The sequence below is a fragment of the Pseudorasbora parva genome, chromosome 10 (genome assembly GCF_024679245.1).
Source record: "Pseudorasbora parva isolate DD20220531a chromosome 10, ASM2467924v1, whole genome shotgun sequence".
Lineage (NCBI taxonomy): Eukaryota > Metazoa > Chordata > Actinopteri > Cypriniformes > Gobionidae > Pseudorasbora > Pseudorasbora parva.
In genome coordinates this window covers 8,471,392-8,494,690 of record NC_090181.1, presented here as the reverse complement: position 1 = coordinate 8,494,690, position 23,299 = coordinate 8,471,392, and the positions used below count along the sequence as shown (strand labels likewise).

Genomic DNA, 23,299 nt, shown 5'->3' with positions numbered 1-23,299 from the left:
AGTAGAATATCCGAACTGATCTCAGATCTGTTTTCAAGGACACAGCCCCCGTATACTCACCCCTTCTATTTCTATTTCCGCCCCGGTCATGGCAGCTCTATGCAGGAAGCAACTGTTTTCAGAATAGATATAAACAATTAGCAAATTATAGTTTCGAAAGCACTCTTTAAAGAGTATTTGCGGACTTATCTTTGCTTTCTGGCGCCGTGAAATATGGCTACGACAGCTCAGTTATTCGAGGTAAGTCTGTTTTTCCAAAGATGGCACGGTCTGCATTACAGCTTGTAGATAAACTGTTTTTATAGCTCTTGAAAGCGCGTCATTCGCGTTTTGACACATAATGACATGTTGTATGTTGGCAGTATTAGCTCTGGGGTGAAGCTAAACACCAAACTGTCACAAAAATACTCTGCCCAGCTGTTCTGTTCGTGTTGTCAGGCGACCTGTACATGCAAAATTATGAATAAAAGGTAGCTCTTTTAAAAAATAAATGGGGTTTTCAAACTTTAAGATGGCACACGGACATCATCTTCGTGTCATGGACCCCCATCCTAAAATGTAAGAGGCAGCTGGTGTTTGAATTTTTATATGTAAAAACCCAGTTTATTAATTAAAGGCAGGGGTAGGGTATTTGTTCCATAAATATTTGTTGTTATGCTGCTTGAAAGTCTCTTCACATCCTGATAGCAATCACTAAGTTAGGTGGTCTAAATGTGTATTATATCTCGTCTGTGGAAGTAGTATGACCATAAAATGTTTGTCCAATCTTTGCATTGCATAGGACTAACTGCCTGTCAGCGTATGTATTTCAGAGTTAAAGTCCTTAATGAAATTGACCCTATTTACTTTGTTGGGCATATATTACAGGGCTTGGGGTGAACAATTAATCTGTGCAAGTTAATACAAAGAAAAAAATAGTTTGCCGTGGTAATCTTTAATCATAATCTGAAAAGTTACTTCAAACTTGGTGAATTCTTATTCACATCACATGACGACATGTGACCAGTAGAATATTAATACATCATGGCATGATTTTGCTTACTTAAAAAAAAAAAAAGTATTAATATTTGTTATATATTGAATTCATGTTTATAAAAACATGCTCAAAGTCTAGTATGACTTCATTGTGGTCTAGTTTAGACTGACATCAGTCTCCGAGCAAACAAAACTGAATCAGCAGCCGCCTTTTACAAATCTTCCTGAAACAAAATGATGAGCATATGCTGCATTCTTGCCATAACTACAGTAATTTGGAAGAGTTGGAAACCTGTAACTTTATACTATATATATTTAGTATATATATTGATATATTTTTGTGTTTCATTTGCAATACTATCAACAGCGAATTGAATCTGCAGCAGTCAGGTGGTAGAGGCCAGAGCTAGTCTCTCTTGTGACTCTTGTGTTTTTAGCTCCTTGCTGTGTTCATGTGTTTTGAAGGAGACGTGGCTTTGGAGATGCTCTGAATGAAGGGTGGACAGGACTTATGCTTTCAAAGCTAGCTTGCTATTGCTAGCCTTTCTGAAAATTACCTATCCTAGCTTTAAAGTATTATAGAAAATATTTAGATTTCACTACATTATTGTTTTACTCAGTACTGTACAGTTATAAGGGACTCCCAGAGGAGGACAGGTTATGTTCTGTATGTGATTTATGTGTGGTGGAGGATGAATTTCATTTTATGTTTTATTGCCCACTGTATAATAATTTAAGAATTGGTTTGTATAATTTGATGCAGCAGAAAAACCCAGATTTGTTTTATTTGCCTGAAGGTGAAATTATGTTTTGGTTATTTGAAAATGAAATTTTTTGTATGGCAACTTTTGTTGAGAAGGCATGGACATTATGACAAAAGACTTTGTACCCTGACTATTTATTTAGTTAAAATATATTTTTTATGATTTTTTTTCCACTTTTCCACACATTATTTGTCTGTGCATAACATTAGCAATTACATTTTTGTTTATTAATCTTTATTATTTTCATAATTTCTATCTTACCAGGAGCCATTTGATGCTGATGAGTATATAGAGAGACTGGCATGGAGAACTCCTGGAGGAGGTTCCAAAGGAGGTGCAGAGGGATTCGACCCCAAAAAGTGAGTCACAAAATATTGGTGATTGTCAGAAACATACACCACTAGTCGTACGTTTTGGAATTCTTGACTTTGATTTTATCTTTCTCATGTTATTAAAAACCTTTTGATCTAAAGGCTTATGCTTAAATGTTTGAAATTAGTTTTGTAGACAAACATACATTTGCTTATGTATGAATTTCTTCTTAAAATGGTGTTGTCAGATATAGTAAATCAAAACAAGAGGGCCAGTGTATGTGGAAACTTCTTCAGTGCTGTGTAAAGCAAATTTCTAGATGCACATCATGAAATCAGTTAAGAGAAGACCAGAATGTGCAGAGCTTTTTTAAAAAGTTGGGCATTTTATAGAAGCTGAAATAGAAGATATTTTTGATTTAAACATATATTGATATTATTTAATAAACACCTTTTGATAGACATACTAGTAGAGCGAGAGAGGTGAATGGAATGGGAACAATTTAATTTGTCTTCTTATCTCATAATTTTATTACTATTGTTCAAAATGTTTATAATCATAAAGAATGTATATTGTGGATACACTTTTGACTGAGCATACAGCTTTTAGATTTTAGTAATGTTGCCACTCTGCAGCTATATAAATCCATTTGACATTCTTTACAAATTAGGGCAGAAATGTCTGTCAGATTCTGAGCCTTCTGGGCCTAATTGTACATGCATACTATTCAGTATTTGGACGCTTAATCCACTCTTAAAATTAGTTTGAATATTGTTGCATTTATATGAAAACATATTAACCAAGTGACATTTATTTTAAAGAAATGTCACAAACATTTTTCAAGCAAAACATTTAAAAAATAATTTGCAATTAAATAAGGTTAAAATAATTAAACTATATATATATATATATATATATATATATATATATATATATATATATATATATATATATATATATATATAGTTTAATATTAATGCAAGAAGTATTTGGGCATTTTTTGGTTATTAAACATTGGACAACAGGTGGAGCATGTTCAAAACCCTTAAGACTTTCGTTCATCTTGGGAACACTAATTTAAAAGATTTCTGTCCCTCCATTAACAACTATGCAACAAACACTTTAACGCTTCAAAAAGTTTATAAAGAGATTGTAAAACTAATTCATATGGGTGCTTTAGAACATTTTCTAAAGAGACTTTTCACACTTTATATGATGAACAAATTTAATTTAGGCTTTTATTCACATTTAAACAGTCACCAACTCACACATCAGTTGTTGTAAACGGAAGATCAAGCATGTTCTCTTGACGTGCAAGAACAAATGAGGTTCATTCTCATGTTACACATCACTTTTGAGCTTCAGCGAGAACCAATGAGATTCATTCTTATGTTACGCATCACGTTTGAGCTTCAGCAAGAACCAATGAGGTTTGTTTTATTCAAGCAGTTTCGGTTATTCCTGATCAATGTTTATAAAGTGAATAAAAGCTTAAATTCCTTCTTTTCATCATATATAAAGTGATTTTATCTCTTCAGAAAGTTCAGGGAAACTGACTTCAAATCACCTTGAGATCAGTTAGTTAAAAGTAAAAAAAAACAAATTTCTCCAGAGAAAAGGTCTAGCAACATTTATTTGCAGATGACACTTGATTTACCACAGATGTCACGATTATATAGTTTTCTTGTTCAATGAAATTAATAACTTAATTGCCCAAAAGTTAAATCAAACTTTCCTTTTATAATAATAATAATAATAATAGTACAGTGTCCACAATCACAACTATTTTGAAAGTCATTTCACTTTCAGAGACAAAAGCATAAAAATACATGAAGTTTACTTTAACACACACAGACACAGCAAAAGTGCTTTTGACTGCCAGAGCAGAAACATCGCCCCAAATTTTACACCAAGCTCTCAAATAACCGACCATGAAGAGGCTGTTGTGAGCTGGGCAAACCATTGACTTACAAATGATGGAAGAGAACAAATTTGAGGGGAAAAGATGGAGAGGAAAAAGAACTTAAGCTGCCAGCAGCGTTTCGGGAATTACGGTGATATGAGATTATGTACTCATCACTTCAGAATGTTTTGCTACCACCCAGAGAATCCAAACTTGCTGAGTTGGAGCTTTTGACTTTGCTGTCCTACAAGTTCTTTGAAATGCAGCTGACGAAGCTTTTGGTTGTATGTGTGAGGTTTCCTAAATATTTACGCACACGCACAGCACGGAGAGGCTCTTTTTATGAAGAACCACAATTTATGGTAACAGGCCATTAGCTGATTTGCTGCCGAGGTAAGTGCTTATGTGATCTTGACAAATAAGATGCTCTCCCTGGATGCTTTTTTCACTTCACAGTTTGAGATCAGTCTCTCAGATTTTTTCAGAGTCTATTTGGAGACGTATTCATGAACGATAAATGAATCTCGGCCCAGCATATTCTGATCCCTGTCGTTGAGCTGGTTTCGGGATCTGGGAACAGAGCTTCAGGCATTTTCATATGATTGGTCAGGTTTTGTATAACATTTCCTCACAGATTACATGCTAGCCAAGCTAACCTAATTTGGGACGTAAGCCTGCATCTCGCAAATCAGACTGTGAAATGGATCCTTTTTCAGTGTTCTGTGGACACAAAGAGTGTTCTTTGGAACGCTCATCGAAGCTTCCACTCTAGTGTACTTTTCATGTATGAAAATGACTCCAGAGTTCTGGTTAAAATCTACTTTGTCAGCGATTCTCCTTCTTTTGGCCAGTAACTAGTATCCACATAACCCATCTGCACATTTTCAACATAAAGTAAGATCCAGAAGTTTGTGACCACTTGGAAAAGGCTTCTGTTTTGCTTTTCTTTATCTTTTTTCAAAATAAATTATATAGTAAGCATAACTATTTGATTGTAGCTTAATAAAAAATAAATTAAAAAAAGGTCAGAATTTTCGGAGAATTTGCAGGCGCATATCTGTAAAATCTGATGATTTTTATTCCAACATGATTTGTGAATGTTAAGAAGTGCATCATTATTAAAGCAAGTCTGATAAATTGTCCAAATTATTTGACTTTTTAATTGATAAGTCACCTAAAAAGTATAAATATATTTGTTAATTTTACATTCATTCGAATTTTCCAAAAACGTTCAACCTGTTTATTTCCATGTCTGAATTAATTAAAAAACAATTTTTTTACTCCACTAAATCAATAAAATTCATAATGATTAATGACAGTTACATATGCAGATTTTATTAATATTATGAGTTATTACCATATCCACAAAGAGAAATATAACATGGAAAACAGGACTTTTCTTGCTCTTTTAAAATAAGTGTTCATACACTACTGTTCAAAAGAACAGTATTTATTTGAAATATTTTTTGTAACAATGTAAAATTATCTACTCACTTTTGACCTCTTTATAACATTCTTGCTGAAGAAAAGTATTATTAGTATTTTTTTTAACTCTAAAATCTTATTGACCCCATACTTTTAAACAGTAGTGTACTTTTATATCACAAAATTAAGCTTAAAAAAACAGGTTGATCAGAATGTTGAAGTTAATATGACAAAACTACCAGTGCACTAGCATATGACTGCCCAGAATATCAACAGCACACTTACAAATTTTAAAATAAAGTGGTGTTGTGAAACTAAATTAAATTTTTGTTGCAAGAAGCCAAGAAAAACATTATAAGTGAACTTTAGGGACAAAAATAAATACTACAAACAAATATCTATTTTTTAAATTTTTAAAATGCTTGTCAAGTCAGAGAGTTTTGCTGCCTGCAGCTCTTTAAATGTCATGTCTTCGGTTTCAGGTTGCTGGAAGAGTTTGTGAACCACATTGAGGAACTAAAACAGCTGGATGAAAGGATCCAAAGGAAGGTGGAGAAGTTGGAGCAGCAATGCCATCGTGAAGCCAAGGAGTTTGCCCACAAGGTCCAAGACCTGCAGAGGAGCAACCAAGTCAGTGGCCTTTACATTTTTGCATTTATTCTAAAATGTCAAAAGGCAGTGAGCTTTGAGTCATTTGGGTAACATTGTGTTGCTTTACCATCAATTACATGTATAATCTTAAATTTCTTGTTATTCTCGTTTCACAGGTAGCTTTCCAGCACTTCCAGGAGTTGGATGAGCATATCAGTTACGTGGCCACCAAGGTTTGTCACCTGGGAGATCAGCTGGAAGGAGTCAATACACCAAGACAGAGGGCAGTGGAGGCTCAGAGGCTCATGACATACTTCAACGAGTTCCTGGATGGAGAGCTGCGCAGTGATGTCTTCAACAACCCTGAAAAGGTCAGATTTTGATCGACTTCCTAGCAACTTCAGAAGCCAAGAGGACCACATTCAGACCACATTCAAACCACAATAGATAGAGAGGACTGAAATTCTATATTGTTGTTACATTTTTTGGTGTAAATTTGTTTTTACCTATATCATTCAGAATCATGGACATGAGTAAATTCAATTGATGTGTGGCATCAGTCATAAAGCATTGTTGTACATGTGTCATCTTATGAGGATGGAAATTAATAGTGTTGTAAAATGCATGTATGGTGGGGAGGAACGGTACACAAACATGACGGTTCGGTACGGGTTTGGTACAGCGGGGGTAAAAACTAAACATAAAATTGCTTCTTTTTTCTTTATTAAACTTTCTCTGCTTTTAAATCAATTCCAATATATTAAAAATTGTCTTAATGATAAAACCAATCTTAGCTATTGCTGTAAACTATATAGGGAGCCCTTTTTTACACATTACTATAATATTGAAGGTTACAATTAACAACAGAACCCTTATTATTAAATTTGGTTGCTGTTTATTTTTAGATATAATATCAACACTCCAGTAAAATAAAATAAAAATCAATGTGAATTGCACATAATCATTTACACAGTGGCTGGCATTACTTGTTTTCATGAAAAATTTATTTAAACATTAAATAATCAAGACATTATTACCAGGTTAAGTAAATATAAAGAATAGGCTAATATAATGCGTATATGAAATGCTCCCCTCTAGAGTTTCTTTAGCAAAGGTTTATACCTGAGGTAAATGCAATGCTACATGAGATATTATTCTCAAGCTGTTTTATTGATATCTTTCTGTATTTGTCGTGTGACTGCATGCACAGAACCGTGACATCTGTACCGTGGCAGTTCAGGACAAATACATGTAACGTTAGACCCCTAGATCTGGTTAGCATAAATCATCCAAAGCTTTATGTTTGACACATTTGTACAGCGCTCTGTGCCCATTTCACATAGTCATGTGCTTTCCCTTCTTTGTCGTCATCATTTGTGGTACAAGAGATCATGCTATTTATGCTGATGACTACTTAAGAACTTATAACCAGCTCACGTCAGAGGCCGGTTGCACCAGCTTGGTTAAAGTTCTTTGCGATGTATATTTGCTCTAAGTTAAAATGTATTCATTAGCTTATTCACTTCTAAATGTTTTGCACCAACAGGACTTTCTAGACAGTGGTTTATGCTGAAGTTGTAACGGAGGCAACTGTTGCAAACAAAACTACTAAAATACTCAACAGTAATGCATACCGCAATAATGGATGCCTGAAGCTTATATATATATGAGGCCTTGTGTATATATGGTGCTTAAATGTTGATTTACGCCAACTTAATTAGAAATGACACTTTATAAATTAATCTCTCAAGTTACTCTGTAATGATGTGACCAACCCTGGGTGGCAAGTCTTACATCCTCTGATGCTATTAGCATAAGGCCACCAACAATCTTCTAGAGAGCCATGTGGGAATATACCCGCCAGACTTTTCAATATTTCTCAAGACGTACACACGCCTCCAGAAGAGAAAAGAGGGGAAGTGAGAGGAGCTGCCGGTGAATAGCTAAGGGGGGGAGTGAAGGGAAGGGAAATGGAAGGAACGAAGGCTGGGTTAATCCCTGTGAAAGGGAGGGCCAGGCCCAGGCAGCGAGGAGACAAGCGCTGGTAAAACCCCCTACTGCTGGGAGACGGCTACATCACTTACATGGGATTTAGCTAATCTTAGCTGGGGGACAGATACTTAGAAAACCTCAGCGAGGAGAGCGGAAAAGGGATGGATCCACCTCACGGGAGCACAATAATGATGTTAGCTGAGGCAGGCAGGAAAAGGAGAGTAGGAACAGAGGATATGTGGACGGCAGGGCCTTTTTCTTCTCCTCGTCCATCGGGCTAGAAGGGAGAGGTGGGGGGTTCTTGACAGGGTCCTGTTTTTGCCTAGACCTCCTACCTGCCTATGGGGACAGATTATGGGAGGTGATTTACTGAGGGATTAGCCATTGTCCATTCTTAATAGTCATGAGTGAACGTAAAGTGTTGGCTGAGCAGCAGCTGACGGACAGGGGCTAAGGTCTCATGCTGATGAGGTTCAGGTGTGCAGGGCTGAGCTAACTCTTATCATCCTCATGCTGGACAAGAAGAGCGAGGGATGCACACGAGAGGGACAGATTTACCGTAAGCCGATCCCTAGATTTAAGGGTGCTGCCTCTGGCCTGTCTGTCCTGTAGTGACCATTTTCTGTCTCTCACCACAGTCTCTTCTCATCCCAAACAGATAAAGGAAGCTGCAGACATCATTCAGAAGTTGCACCTGATTGCTCAGGAGCTGCCATTTGATAGGTAAGCGACCTGCAGATGGAGTTTTGGCCATATTTGAGGTTTGGGGCACGGCATAATAATGATGTAAAGTACAAGAGATCATATAAACAGTCAGCTTTGATAACTTGTTAACCGGCAAAAGTATACTTTGGTTTTTAACGTGTTTGCTTAGCATATGCGTACAGCTGAACACATTGCCTTTCAAAGTAGGGATGTCACAAGTTCTGGTACATCAGTACCGGTCGGTTCTGAAGTTTTGAAAATGTGACGATACCAGCATTTCTGTTCCAGTAGTACCGGGTATATTCGGTATACCACTAATAAGCACTTGCTTTCAGTCACTTCTGTGTTTACTAGGAGCTCTGTAGCCGATATATACTGGTGTCTCTGAATATTAAACCACAAAAAGACTATTTAACTGTTAATCCTGCATGTTCTGTTCCGTTTAAAAGTTTGGTTTAACTTATAGAACTGGACATAATTATAATATGTTACTTTTGCACAGTAGATTTAGCTATGCCTCAATGTAATAATACTAATAATAATAATACTATTACTTTCATTAATAACTATTATTATTTGGTATGCATAGAGGTGTATGTATATATATATATATATATATATATCAATCTCGAACTTGGCCCAGAGAACCGTACAATTGTAATGGTATTGGTACCAACTACTAGAATTTTGGTTTTGTACTGTTTCTCTCCAATAGTAATAAACACTTGTCAACATGGGTGTTTACTATTTTGGTATTGTTTATTTCCAGCCTTAACAACAGCCTTAGCCAGTGCTGCCACCTATAAAATAACAAATTGTGCAAAAATGTAATGAGAGTGAGCATACACAGCACGTACCATGAGATAAATGTTAGGCTTATTACGACACACGCACTATGCATAAACCTAGCCTATTCGTAAAAAAACGAAGTAAAGTTTGGGCTAAGAAGTGTGTAAGTTATGCGCAAATAGCTTCACCAAATGCAGCTGTAACAATATGCACAAACAATCCCCCATTTGCCTTGAAAATGCAACCGAACAAACTTCAAAGCATGCAAATGTTTTAATGCATTGGCCAAGACATAACAAATGAAAAATTATTTTTTTTTATTCCCAATGTTTGTTTTGACTGTCTGAGATCTAAGCACATAGTTCAAAGATGTTTGCTGTAATGTTCTCATGCTGATCATGAATAGTGTTTTGGTCTGAAAAGAGATTTGTTTTAAATTCCCCTGTTCTTCTCTCTTTCCCATGCTTGTTTTCCTCATTATGTACCTGTTCAGATTTTCTGATGTCAAGGCCAAGATAGCAAGTAAGCAGCTGTAAACTAAACAAGACTATGTTATTTACCCGTCTGCTAAATATGCAGTGTTAACATAAGCCCTGTGTTTGTTTGACAGGTAAATATCATGACCTTGAGCGTCAGTTGATCCAGGAGTTCACAGCAGCTCAGCGAAGGGGAGAGATCGGACGCATGCGTGAGGTGGCAGCAGTCCTGCTACATTTTAAGGTTTGTTGAGAGATACAATGAGAGCCCTCAAGTTCATACCATATTTTTTGGACATTTCTTACATGAATAATGCAAAGTTATTATTTCTTATCTTATTTGTTGTAGGGTTATGCCCACTGTGTGGATGTCTACATCAAGCAATGCCAAGAGGTATGTATTATTTGTGGATGTTCACTGTTTCTATTCTTTATATCCATCGAGAGTAAACTTGATTTTAGGCTCAGTGTTGATTCTGTTATATCACCATGTTCTTTTGATGTTTGTAGGGAGCGTATATGCGGACTGATGTATTTGAAGACATTGCTGTTCTGTGTCAGCGGGTTAATAAGCAGGTTGGAGAGGTCTTCTGTAGTCCAGAGACTGTCATGGCCAAACTCATTCAGAGCATATTTGAGAACAAGATACAGGTACATAATGCATATGTACACATTAACAAGTTATTAGTGCTGCTTGCTAAGGCTATTGCTGCTTTGTGTAAGGGATATGAACAAATCAATTTGGCCTGGATACGATTGAAAAAATCAGTAGACTTAAAGGAGGAAAATGATCCATACCAAGGTATTGGAATATAGTACAGACTTTGGGTGGGGCCAGTAAACATGATAGCTGTGAGTTTTGCATGGGCAAGTATTACACACATTTCCTTTCTTTCCTCTTCAACACTTCTGTACAAATCAAGTTGCATCTTGAATAAATAAATACAGTACAGGTCAAAAGTGTGGAAAAATTAAGGTTTTTTAATTGTATTGAAAGTAGTCTCTTAATCTCACCATGGCTGTACTTATTTGATCACAAAAACAGTGAAACAGTAACCAAAAATTATTGCAATTTAAATTCACTGGTTTCTGTTGTCATGTGTAAGTGTAATTTTTTTATTTCTGTGATTCAAAGCTAAATTTTTCAGCAAAATTACTCCAGTCTTCGGTGTCATAATATGATCTTTCAGAAATAATTTTTGTATACTGATTTGGTGCTTAAGAAATTGTATTATTACCTCAGAAATGTATTATTAATATTAACGCTAAACACCATTGTGCTGTTTAATATTTTTGTGGAAACTGAGAATTTTTGTCTGGATTTTTTGATTAAATAGAAAGTTCAAAAGAACAACTTGTATTATAAATATAACTTTTGTTGCAATATGTACAGTTGCAATCAAAATTATTTAACCCTCTTGACATGCAAGACATTTTTCTGCCAAGAACCGAATCAGTTGCATCAGTAAACTATTATAGGAAGTTTATTAAAACGCATTTGAGTGATTCTGAGAATTTAAAGTGTATCAAATTATTCAACCCCCAAGTCAAATTTTGTGCAAAATCTTTTACTCTTTATAACCTCCAATAAATGCTTCATGCAAGTGATTAGAAGCTTCTGTCACCTCTCTCCTGCAATCTTGCCCCATTCCTCGCTTGGAAAAACTGGATCACTAATAATATTTGCTTTTCACGTTACTTTCTTCAAATTCCACCAAATATTTTCAAAGAGATTATGATCTGAGAACTGTACAGACCACTCTAGAAAATTCTATGACTGATCCCTGAAACAAGCTTCAGTAGATTTGAATGTATTCTTTGAGATGGCTGTCCAGGAAAGTCCATTGATCATTTGATCATATGAATCTTCAGTCTCTGCTCCGAAGGCATCACCATTTTTGCCAAAATGTCTTGATACTTCAAAGAATTCATGATGTGCTTCGTGTTTGACCATGAAGACTGTGTTCTTCTGCTCATAAGCTTTGCCTTTTTGCACCTGACATACCACTGACACATGGGTCCAAAAAGGTCCAGTGTGGTCACATCACTCCATAACACATTCTTCCAACTCCACAGGTCTATCCAAATGAAATGTATCATATTCAGTTCAGCCTTTTTGGTCAAGAGTGGCATTCGGCAAGAAGTCTATACGTGTAGTGTTCATCTTATACTCTGAATTAAAATGTTTTTTTCTCCTTTCATCAGATCATCTTGCAATCTTTGCCAGTAAATTGAGGGGTTTTCCCAGTTGCTCTGAACTCTGATCAAACATTTTAGTACCCATTTTTTTGTAGCCATATACTTTCTAATGTAATAATACAGTTTGTTATAATAAAAGAAAATTGTTTTATCAAGGTTATTTACATCGTGTTTTCACTTAGTCGGTTATAATGGAAGCGCAAGGAATGGCTCTGATTGGCCGTTGCGTGCAATTTGGCATTGCTTACAGGAGCGCACACAAAAATATGTGGGAGACTATAAAAGCTGCTGCTTATTAAAAAGCGGGTATTAGCAATACTACAGAGAGAATGGTACTGTACATTTTTTTTGTTTGTTGTTTTGAGTGTTTGGTACCATGTTACACAAATTGCCCTTTATTCATCTGTCAGATTAGTTTATGTAAATATAGTGCATAGCCAGAAATAGACACTTTTGATATATCTAAACCAAATTGGCTCAAATGGTCCCTTTTTATGCTTTTAGGCTCATGTCAAAGAAAAACTAGACGAGACCCGCAACTCTGATGTGGAGCAATACCTCAAGAACCTCTATGACCTCTATACACGGTATCCATCAGTTTTTCGTTATTATTATTTAATTATAATAGTTCACTTTGCTCTCATTAAACCCTGTTTTTACATTTAAACCCTGTTCTTTTTGTCTTAAATGTTTGTCAAGTTCATGATGTGCTTTACTGAACACCAATTTTGGTGTTGTAACCCCCTTATTTTTTTAGGACAACGGCATTGGCTGCTAAACTCACAGACTTCAACTTGGGCTCAGACAAGCACACATTTCTATCTAAGCTGATAAAGAATATCTTCTCCTGTTATCTGGAGAGCTACATAGACATGGAGCGTCAATATCTGCAAAACCGCAGCGGTATGATTCTTCAGCGCTATTACGACTCTAAGAACCACCAAAAACGCCCTGTAGGCACTGGAAGGTGAGGAACTGTTGATTTATTTTTTCTTTCCTTCTTTTTTCCAAAATTACTTTGAAAAATTAAGGCTGTTGAGTCAAATGCATGTCTTTTTATATACATCTTACCTTATCTTCCATTTCTTCTCATTTTGACAGTATCCAGGAGCTAAAAGAGAGAATTAGACAACGCACAAACCTGCCTCTAGGACCAAGTATTGACACGCATGGAGAGACTTTACTCTCACAAGAGGTTGTAGTCAACCTGCTACAGGAAACCCGGCATGCCTTTGAGAGATGCAACAAGGTATAGGAATCTTCAGCACTGATTTGTTACAAAAAACCTCAAACCCAATCACACACCCTGCGCAATGCGACGCTAACATTTTCACCTCTAGTTCCACGTTGTTTAAATAGCAAATGCACTCTATTGACCCATCTGAAAACAAGGTGTGTTCAGGCGCATTGTTGGTGTGTTGCTGAAAACGACTGTGCCACTGACTAACAAAAACCTGGTCTAAAGTCAACAGCGCAGTATTTTTTGTGTTATTTAAAGGGTGCAAAGTGCACAACGCACATACACTCTTGATTATTACACACACAGGGAAGCAGCAGCACACAAACATTTTTAAATATTAAAAATAAAAAGATTCGTCTGAAGAGGCGTTCAGTCTTTCTACTCGCAAATTCCGCCATGTAAATACCGAATCCGCCATGGTGCAAGCGCAGCTAGATTTTAAAGGGAATGGGAGATGAGATTCTGATTGGTTTATTGCACATTACGGCCAAAACACCCATGACTCATTAAAAGACTAGGGAGTAGGGACAACACTTTTAGAGCATGCACCTGGTGCGCCAACCAATTATTGGTTGGTCTTTAAACTAACTTCGGACACACCCTAAGTGCACCTGTGCCATGCGCTTCGGACCATGCGCTAGGATCGTTAAAACAGGGCCCAAAGTAATTTTTCAAAGCTGGAAGTTGTGGGCGATAAACATTATCATTATAGAGCCACTTTCTTTCTTTGTTGCAGTTGTCGGATCCAGCAGATCTACCAAAGAATGCCTTCTCCATCTTCCTGATTTTGGTGGAGTACCTGTGTGTGGACCATATAGACTACGCTCTTGAGATTGGGCTGTCAGGTATGGCAAACTCAAACCCCATCTAAAACAACAATAGTTGATAACATTATATTGCACATGATGTGAGCCAATATTTTCATTCAGTGCATGACCTCCATTGTAAAGTGTTGTTCATTCCTACTCCTGTATAGCTTCCTTCCTGAGTTTAGAAAAAAACAGGTTTGTTCAAATCAAGTTTATTATCAGAAACTAAACTGAAGACTAAATTAAAAAATAAACTAAAATAAATGCTCATGACTCTGAAATGTTTATTTAATTATAGATAAATATTTAATTTATAGTTTTGTCCTAAAACTATTACCTGCTACTGTAACATAAACATGCCACTAGAGGACGATGCTACACAGGTCTATTGACATGTTTGTGTTTGCAGCAGCAGTGTGAGAATTACTACCATCATGGGGAGAACCCAACTATCAAGGAACTTTAAAACTGTGTTTTTAGGCCTGGAAGAATAATGGAAATTATTACAATATTGAAAAGTCATGGAAGTTTTGATAACTTTTTAGTTTAGGGTCCAATTCTCACTATTAAGTAGGATTTTACTAGGATTTTGCCTGTTTATTATTGTTTATTTATTACATATAAAGCACATATTAATCTCTTATTCTGCATGGCCATATTCTATATCCATTTATCCTACTCAATACCTAAACTTACAACTACCTTAGTAACTATTAATTAGCAGTAACTAGGAGTTTTTTGGGGCAAACCCATTGTTAATAGTGAGATTTTGACCCTAATCTAAAGTGTGACTGAAATTTCTATTTTGGATATAAATGTTGTAGTTATGTTCTTCTCTGACATATATAAGCGGATAGATATTGCTCTGGTTTAGAGTTAAACTAGCTTGAAAGCCACAGTGATGTGTAATTGTATGCAACAACAACAAAAAATAGTTGGGGTGTTTTTTTTTAATTAGTCAAACCAGTTTATAAGTTTATCTGAATTAATTAATATTGAATCAGTCTGAAATTAAGTCAAAATAAGTTTGAATTCTTATTCAATATTTAATTCTAATCCAATTACCAAAGATGACCTCATTGAGAAGTCATACCATAACAATGTATTAAAAGAGTTGGAACTGTTATTTACATATTTTGGGAGTCCAGATACTGTATATGAGCCATTGCACAAATGTATATTTCCCCCATTCTCCATTTAAAGGGGCGGTAAAACACATTCTTTTGAAGCCTTGATTGTGCTTGCGGGGTGCACTGTAATATGTGTTAATGCTTTGTTTTTAAAAAAGTGCATTATTTTTCATATATTCTACACTGCTCTTTCCCTCCTTGTAAAAACGGTCTGATGGTTTCCGGATTCTATTAAGCCATTCCCTCAAAAATACACAATGGGCTCAGATTGGTTAGCTGGCCCAGTGTGCTGTGATTCACTAACAGCCTAGTGCACCAGTAGTCTGTAAAGACTGTGGATATATAGTGATTGCTAATGAATGGCACGTTTTTTAACTCTTGAACTTGAAAAATAAAACTCTTGAACTTTTGTATTTTTTGATCGATTATAGCCAAATATCTGTCGCAAGAACTATTAACCCAAAACGAACACTAAACATTGGCTTCACTTTAGTAGTCAATTCAAACACAGAACCATGTTTAGCATGCCTGTAGAAAAACAATACATAAAAGATCTAATCAAAGAATAATTTACACTAATTCCAAGCAAGTTCGCTGTTGAGATTTAAAGGGTTGGTTGCATGCGATTTCACTTTTTTAACTTTAGTTAGTGTGTAATGTTGCTGCTTGAGCATAAACAGTATCTGCAAAGTTACAGCTCTGAAAGTTTAATGCAAACAGAGATATTGTCTCTACAAAAAAAGCTGGTTTAGACTACAACTTCTTCCCGGGCTGGTGACATCATAAACCTTTGCTAGTCACCGCAGATGTGACTTCTGCCTGTAATGGTAAGGGGCGTGGTGTTTCCGGACAACCTTGTTGGCACTTCAGCCAATAACTATTAAGACACGTTGTACTGCGCCCCCTCAACACAACCAAGCCCAGAAAAAAAACACGGAACCACCCCTTTAAAAATGAAACTGATGTCATTAATGACTCTAATGTCGTTCCACACCAGTAAGACCTCCGTTCATCTTCAGAACACAGTTTAAGATATTTTATATTTAGATATTTATATTTTAGTCTGAGAGCGTATACAAGTGTATGCACACTATACTGTCCATGTCCAGAAAGGGAATAAAAACATCATCAAAGTAGTCCATATGGGACAGCAGTTAGTTAATTAGAATCTCTTGAAACATCGAAAATACATTTTGGTCCAAAAATAACAAAAACTACGACTTTATTCAGCATTGTCTTCTCTTCCTTGTTTGTGTTCAAACCTCAAATAAAGATTTAAACGGTTGTGAATCAGTGAATCGATAAATCAGTGAATCAATCTTAAACTGTGTTCTGAAGATGAACGGAGGTCTTACGGGTGTGGAACGACATTAGGGTGAGTCATTAAAGGTCCCGTTTTTCGCGGTTCCATCTTTCAAACTTTAGTTAGTGTGTAATGTTGCTGTTAGAGCATAAATAATACCTGTAAAATTATAAAGCTCAAAGTTCAATGCCAAGCGAGATATTTTTTTTAACAGAAGTTCCCTTTCAAAGCCTACAGCGAACGGCCGGTTTGGACTACAGCAGGAAGTGCAGGGATGTAATGACGTCACTAGAACCGTTTGTTGACTAACCCTCCGCCCACAAGTACACACAAAATCGGAGGTGTGGTCTTGTTGCTCTCCCACGTGGAGAAGAGCGCACATTTAGCGCTTGCATCTTCCCGTTATGGTAAGAGGCGGGACCTTTCCGGGCAAAGTGCGCTAAGCTGCTGTCCAATCACAACAAGGGAAGCGCTGGCCCAATCAGAACTCGTTACGTGTTTCTAAAGGAGGGACTACATAGAACATGGAAATCATCAGGCCGTTTTTAGGACAGAGGAAATAGTGCTCAACAGATAAGTAAATTGTGTGAAAAATACTGTGTTTACGCGAAACATGAACTCATGTTATATAGCACACTGTAAACATAATCAAAGCTTCGAAAACACACGAAGAACGGGACCTTTAATGGCATCAATTTCATTTTTGGGTGAACTAACCCTTTAAGTATGAATGAGCATTTAACAAAGGGGTTTGCAGAGCCAAACAGCGTTGTGATTTGTTTACTTCCTTGCTACAACCTACAAATAAGAATACAAACTATTACGGGAAAACACATCGATGAAAAATAAATTATTCTTACAGGTTGTTGTCCGTTTTTAAAGTTGGAACTGCTCCATCTTTCAGGACAAGCCGTTGTGCGAATCCTGCGTTGAACTCGCGAAGATTGTGGAAGCTTTCCCCTGTAAAATGTGCAGCACAGAGAGCGAGATTTGGGTAATAATTATGAGGGACAGAGATAAAAATAAATTTTAACCATTGATCCCCAACTCCCCCGTCCATAGGAAGGCTGAACAAAGTGGACCTGCAATCGGTGGGTGATGTCAGTAACCCTGGAGGAAAAGTCTGTAGTCCCTTCCGGCCATTTGCTGTAGTTTATATTTTTTTTAAACCAAATATGTCTACGGTTGCTTTAAACTTTGAACGTTGTATCTTTGCAGATGCTGTTTATGCTCAAACAGCAACAATACACACTAGCTAAAGTTAGAAAAGTGAAATCGTGTTTTAACACCCCTTTAATCCTTAATATAAAAATAAATACAAATTTATAATGTACAGAAAAGCTATACCTAAACTTGGTTTAAATGTGTTTGGAGTAAAATGTGACCCTTTTCTGTTACTTCTTGACAAAGACAGGTCGCTTTTAAGTGCAACATAATGAAAAACAAATGATACCCATTATTAGGTGTTTCATTGATTAGTGTATTTTATTATCATTTTGATGCTACAAACAATAATTGTAAATGTTGTTTGTTTGTGCAGTTCAGTCTGTCGGCTAATCATGGGTAACCTGGTTTATACAGGTTTATATCCTTAATATGGGTAACACACTTGTTCAATACATGGAGAGTTTCCACTGCCCACAAGCTGTGTCATCTGTGTGTGCCATTAGATTTGTGTAGTAAATTGTAACTGCCAAATATATTTGAAACAGTAGTGCTTTGCATTCACAAATCATGTAAAAAGAGCCAATGAAAGTTCATCTGAATTGTTCGCATACAAGCCACAATGTTTTGAACTCTAAAGTCTGAGCTCAAAGTGAAAATACTGAGTTTCTCACTAAGATATTACCATTCATGTGGTAAATACGATCATTCCTACATGACTTGAAGGCAGCATTAGTTCAAAGTCTAATCAAACAAATTTGCACCAAACGAATCTGAAGTGGACCATACATGACAATGCTCTCTTATTTGTCTTTTGACTTCGCAGCCATTCCATCTGCAGATGCCAAAAATGCCAACCTCTACTTTTTGGATGTGGTTCAGCAAGCCAACACAATCTTTCACCTCTTTGATAAGCAGTTTAACGATCATCTTATGCCTCTTATTAGGTGAGTTTGACCGACTTTGCTTCCCTAGCTTCTGACTCTTGACAGCTAACTGGTGACTTTCCTGTGATCTTTGTTTGAACTCTAACCCCTGTAGCTCCTCTCCTAAGTTGACGGAGTGCCTGCACAAGAAGAAGGAGGTGATCGAACAGATGGAGGTGAAGCTGGACACTGGGATTGATCGGTTGGTTCAAAACTCTCTGAAAGCTCTGTTTGAAGCAGCTTCTTCCTTAATCCAATCTTGGACTTCATCACGGTCATTAAATGCAATTTCTGTGACCTTTCTAATGTTTCCTTGTTTTAGGACACTAAATTGCATGATAGGCCAGATGAAGCACATCCTGGCAACTGAACAGAAGAAAACTGACTTCAAGCCAGAAGATGAGAACAATGTCATGATACAGTACACTACAGTAAGATCTTCAAATTAAAGTACTATATAATAATTGTGAAATTTTTGTCAGCGCAGTGAAAAGATTACTTTGAAATCATTAGAAAGATTTTTAGTAGTAGCCAAATTCTGCCTGATTCTACTGTCCTTTTTCTAATGTGTTATTTTTCCTGTGCTGTGCTCTTTCTTTAAGGCATGCTCAAAAGTGTGTGCCTATGTGAGCAAGCAGGTGGAGCGTGTGCGGAGGTCCATGGATGGTAAGAATGTGGACACTGTTTTGACCGAGCTGGGTGTGCGGTTCCACAGGCTGATCCATGAGCACCTGCAGCAGTTCAGCTACAGCTCCATGGGTGGCATGCTAGCCATCTGTGATGTGGCAGAATACCGCCGCAGCGCCAAAGATTTCAGGGTAAGGAGAGGTCAGAGGTCTTGTTTTTTTTCACCTTGTGGTATTATGTTTATTTTATAATGCCTTAAAGAGATATTTTGCAATTACTTGCCCTCATGTCGTTCCAAACCCATTAGACTTTTATTCATCTTCGAAACGCAAATGAAGATATTTTTAATGACCTCCTGAAAGATTTCTTTTCCTCCTTTGAAAGTGCATTCCTCCTAAACTTTGATACTTTAAAACGTTTCTAAAGACGTCGTAAAGGTAATTCTTATGAATCAAGCAGTGTAGTCAAAATCGTCTGAAGAGACTCACTTTAACATTTAATTTAGTCTTTAATTCACATATAAACATTGATCAGTCCACATGCATAGAGAGCTCATCATGTATGATAAAACCTCAACCATTTTTCTTTAACAAAATAGTAAAGATATGTATATCTAGGGCCAGATTTTTTAAACAGGGCAAATTAGTGTAAGAACAATTTTAAAAAGGTGGAGTGTAAAGTCTAGCGTGATCTACTGACGACGCACAAATTAAGGAACACACACTTTTTTAAGTTTTTTAAATTAAGGATAATTTCCACAATGACCAACAGAATTTACAAAGAGCAGCGCTAATTAGTAAATGTAATTCATTCCTGTGATGGCAGAGCTTAACTTTTCAGCATCATTACTCCAGTCTTCAGTTTCACATGATCCTTCAGAAATCATTCTAAAATCCTGATTTGCTGCTCAAGAAAACTGTATGATTATCAATCTTCACTATCTTCTGAGTCACTATTTTCTGCCTAACTGTTTTGTGCAAAGCATGATTTTTGTTTTGCAGGATTCTTTGAACAGAAATTTCAAGAGGATAGCATCTCTTTATATATATATAAGTGTATTTAGTTATTAATTGTGTGAGGTGACAGCATTGCAAAATATCCATAACAGCATTGTGATTAAAGAATTTTAATTTTAACATTATTTATGATGAATTCAAAAGTGCACTAGATTAACAGCTGCATCCAAACCCTCCACAGGTTCCTCTCGTGCTCCAGCTCTTTGACACGCTTCATGCTCTGTGTAACCTCCTGGTTGTTGCCCCGGACAACCTCAAACAGGTGTGCTCTGGAGAGCAGTTGACCAACCTTGACAGGAACCTCCTCCACGCTTTCGTTCAGCTGAGAGTAGACTATCGCGCCGCCCGACTGGGTCGGCATTTCAGCTAATGACTGGCAGGGCTCTCCCAATTACCACAGCCTACAGAACTGCCGTCCATTCAGAGCTGCGGGAAACACAAGTGGCCAATCTCGAGTGGCGTTTGAACTGTCTTTGTCAATGATTCAGTGTAGAAATTAAACTCTGCGTTTAAAAAAACAAAAGAGCAACTGTTTCAAAGCCCAACACTTCCCAGGTTGCTCCATTTTAAGTTCCACATGCACGTTTTAATGCGAGCATAGTGTTTCATCTCAGATGTGCTCATATTTTTTTGTTTTTGAAATGGTTTTAATAAGAAATAAGAGTAGAAGGATGATTTGTACATCTGGCTTCTACCGGAGAGAGGATGATGTTGGATGAACTGAGGTGGACCGCTCGAAGGGACTTGGGTGGTCAAGAGACTTCATTTTTATTTGCTTTTACTTTGATTGTGCCAAATCCATCCTCTGTGGCTCTTCTGGGACGGTTCAGCGCGCTGCTCTGGATCAATGAGTTGGTCCAGCTCATTTCACTCAGGCTCTTGTGCACACATAGGGCTTCACGGAGATGACAATTACTGTTTTGAGTTGAATAATGCAGATGTTATACAAATGTTCATTTCATTTCCTAAATTAATTTCATACTCTTACAAATGCCATTTACGATGGTTTTAAACATGAGTACATGAACTCATTTCGTTTTAAGGTTCATTTAGAGGTGTTTAAATGCTGAATCCTGTTTTCTGTTTCTGTTCGATAACCATGCAAACTTCCAAAGCTGACCTTTCCCGGTGTGCTCAGTGCTAAAATAATAACCTTACACGTGTAATACAAAATTTCTGAGATGTAAATGATAATTATTGCATCTGTGCTAACAACCCGCTGCTCACTAAAATCAAAGTAATATTCGCATACACTCACATAGCATTCACATAGTTAATGAAGAACTGATTGGCGCACAACACAATATGAGGCAAACAGCTTTGAGAGTCGTATGAGGTTTCAAAGGGCTCGGGTCACATGGTATTGGGTTTTTGGTCTGATTCTTTCTTTGCTTTTTGTATTCTGACATCTGTATGGATATTCTGAAGCTCAGTCACAAACCATTAATCTGAGAGTCTTTCATCTGACAGGGATGTGTTGAATGCAGTTGTGTCATATGACTAGTTGAACTAACCCTTAACCTCTGTTGAAGAGGCAGGGGTCAAGATCTGTGACCTCTAGGCTTGACCTAGGTATTAGACAGTTAGAAAGGATTAGATCATTCTGTTATACTGTACTGATTTCAAACATGAATTTGTCAAAATGATGCTACATATGAGCTGATTAATCTGTACAAGCTCCTCATTATGATAATCAGTTATTTCCAAAAATAAAAGTGTGAAACAATGAGACAAGTTTCTTTGAGGTTGGCCTCGAAACCCATGGATCATTACTAATACTTAACGCTTTGGGTACTAGAAAAGCGCTTTCTGAATAAACTGTATTATTATTATTATTATTAATAATAATAATAATAATAATAATATGCTGTACATATTTCTTTCCTGATCATGTATTTATTAGATAGATCCAAACTATTATCAAACAGAAAATATTATAGGTTGAAAAAAACAAACAATATCATGATCAAGTAAGCATATGGGTGAATTTTAAATAATTTCACTACTTTGGTTTGAGCAGATCTGCCATTTTTGCAGTCGCACAGGTGCAATGCAGCAATTTCTCAAATGGAAACAGTATATTATTAATAGTATAAAACTGGCAGTATATTATGAAAATGTACTTGTGATTCTTGATTTTTCTCTCTTGATTTTTTTCTTCAATCAGATTTTTCCAGACGTTTTTTTCTGGGAATATTGTATTAATTAGTAATCAATAAGACAATTTATAGAAATATATCCGTTTTTTTTTTTTTTTTTAAATGAAAACACGATTTAAAAAAAATATGACTAACATCACATTCTCGGGTTTACTGAGTGTTCACATAATCAATAAAAATGTTAAGAGAGAATGAAAGAGTATTAAAAATGGCATAACATTAGAATTTAGAATTTCATTGTGATCTCATATGCCATGTTTCACTTTAGTCACCTATATGCACTATTAAAAATAAAGGTTCCAAAAAGGGGTTTTAGCTGCAATGCCATTAAAGAAACATTTTGGGTTCCCCAAAAACATTTCAGTGAACAGTTCTTAAAAGACCTTAAAAGAGTGTAGAATATTTTAATAATTTAGATCTTAGATTAAATTCTCTAGAATAACTTTTTTTCCACTCTAAAGAAACTTTTGGGGAAAGAAAGGGTTCCATGAAGATAGAACCTTTATTTTTAAGAGTGTCAAGTGAAAAACGTGCACTATTAAAACATGTATTTATTGGCATTGATGGTTCCATGAATGGAATCTTTCTGTTGCACAAATGGTTCTTTATAGTAATTATTAAAATGTCCTTATTAACCCACATTAAAGGGTTAGTTCACCCATCCTAGGTGTATATGAACACAATTGGCCAAGACACAATTGGAGTTATATTAAAAGTATTTAGGCTATTCAAGCCTTATAATGGGAGTAAATGGTGCCTTCGATTTTGAAGCCCATAAACGGCTCCAGGGGGTT

The 23,299-nt window shown here is 36.4% G+C and overlaps 1 protein-coding gene across 1 annotated transcript; it reads left to right on the top strand.

The window, feature by feature from the left end:
* The first annotated feature begins 56 nt into the window (after positions 1-56).
* Positions 57-22,072, top strand: exoc5 (exocyst complex component 5). The gene is made up of 18 exons (XM_067455045.1): positions 57-240; positions 2,004-2,098; positions 5,862-6,009; positions 6,147-6,341; positions 8,621-8,685; positions 9,950-9,978; positions 10,067-10,176; positions 10,282-10,326; positions 10,443-10,583; positions 12,636-12,718; positions 12,889-13,098; positions 13,233-13,380; positions 14,108-14,216; positions 18,604-18,724; positions 18,819-18,905; positions 19,026-19,134; positions 19,306-19,521; positions 20,528-22,072. The coding sequence occupies exons 1-18, from the start codon at positions 214-216 to the stop codon at positions 20,714-20,716; spliced, it is 2,127 nt and encodes a 708-aa protein (XP_067311146.1). The 5' UTR covers positions 57-213; the 3' UTR covers positions 20,717-22,072.
* The last annotated feature ends 1,227 nt before the right edge of the window (positions 22,073-23,299 follow it).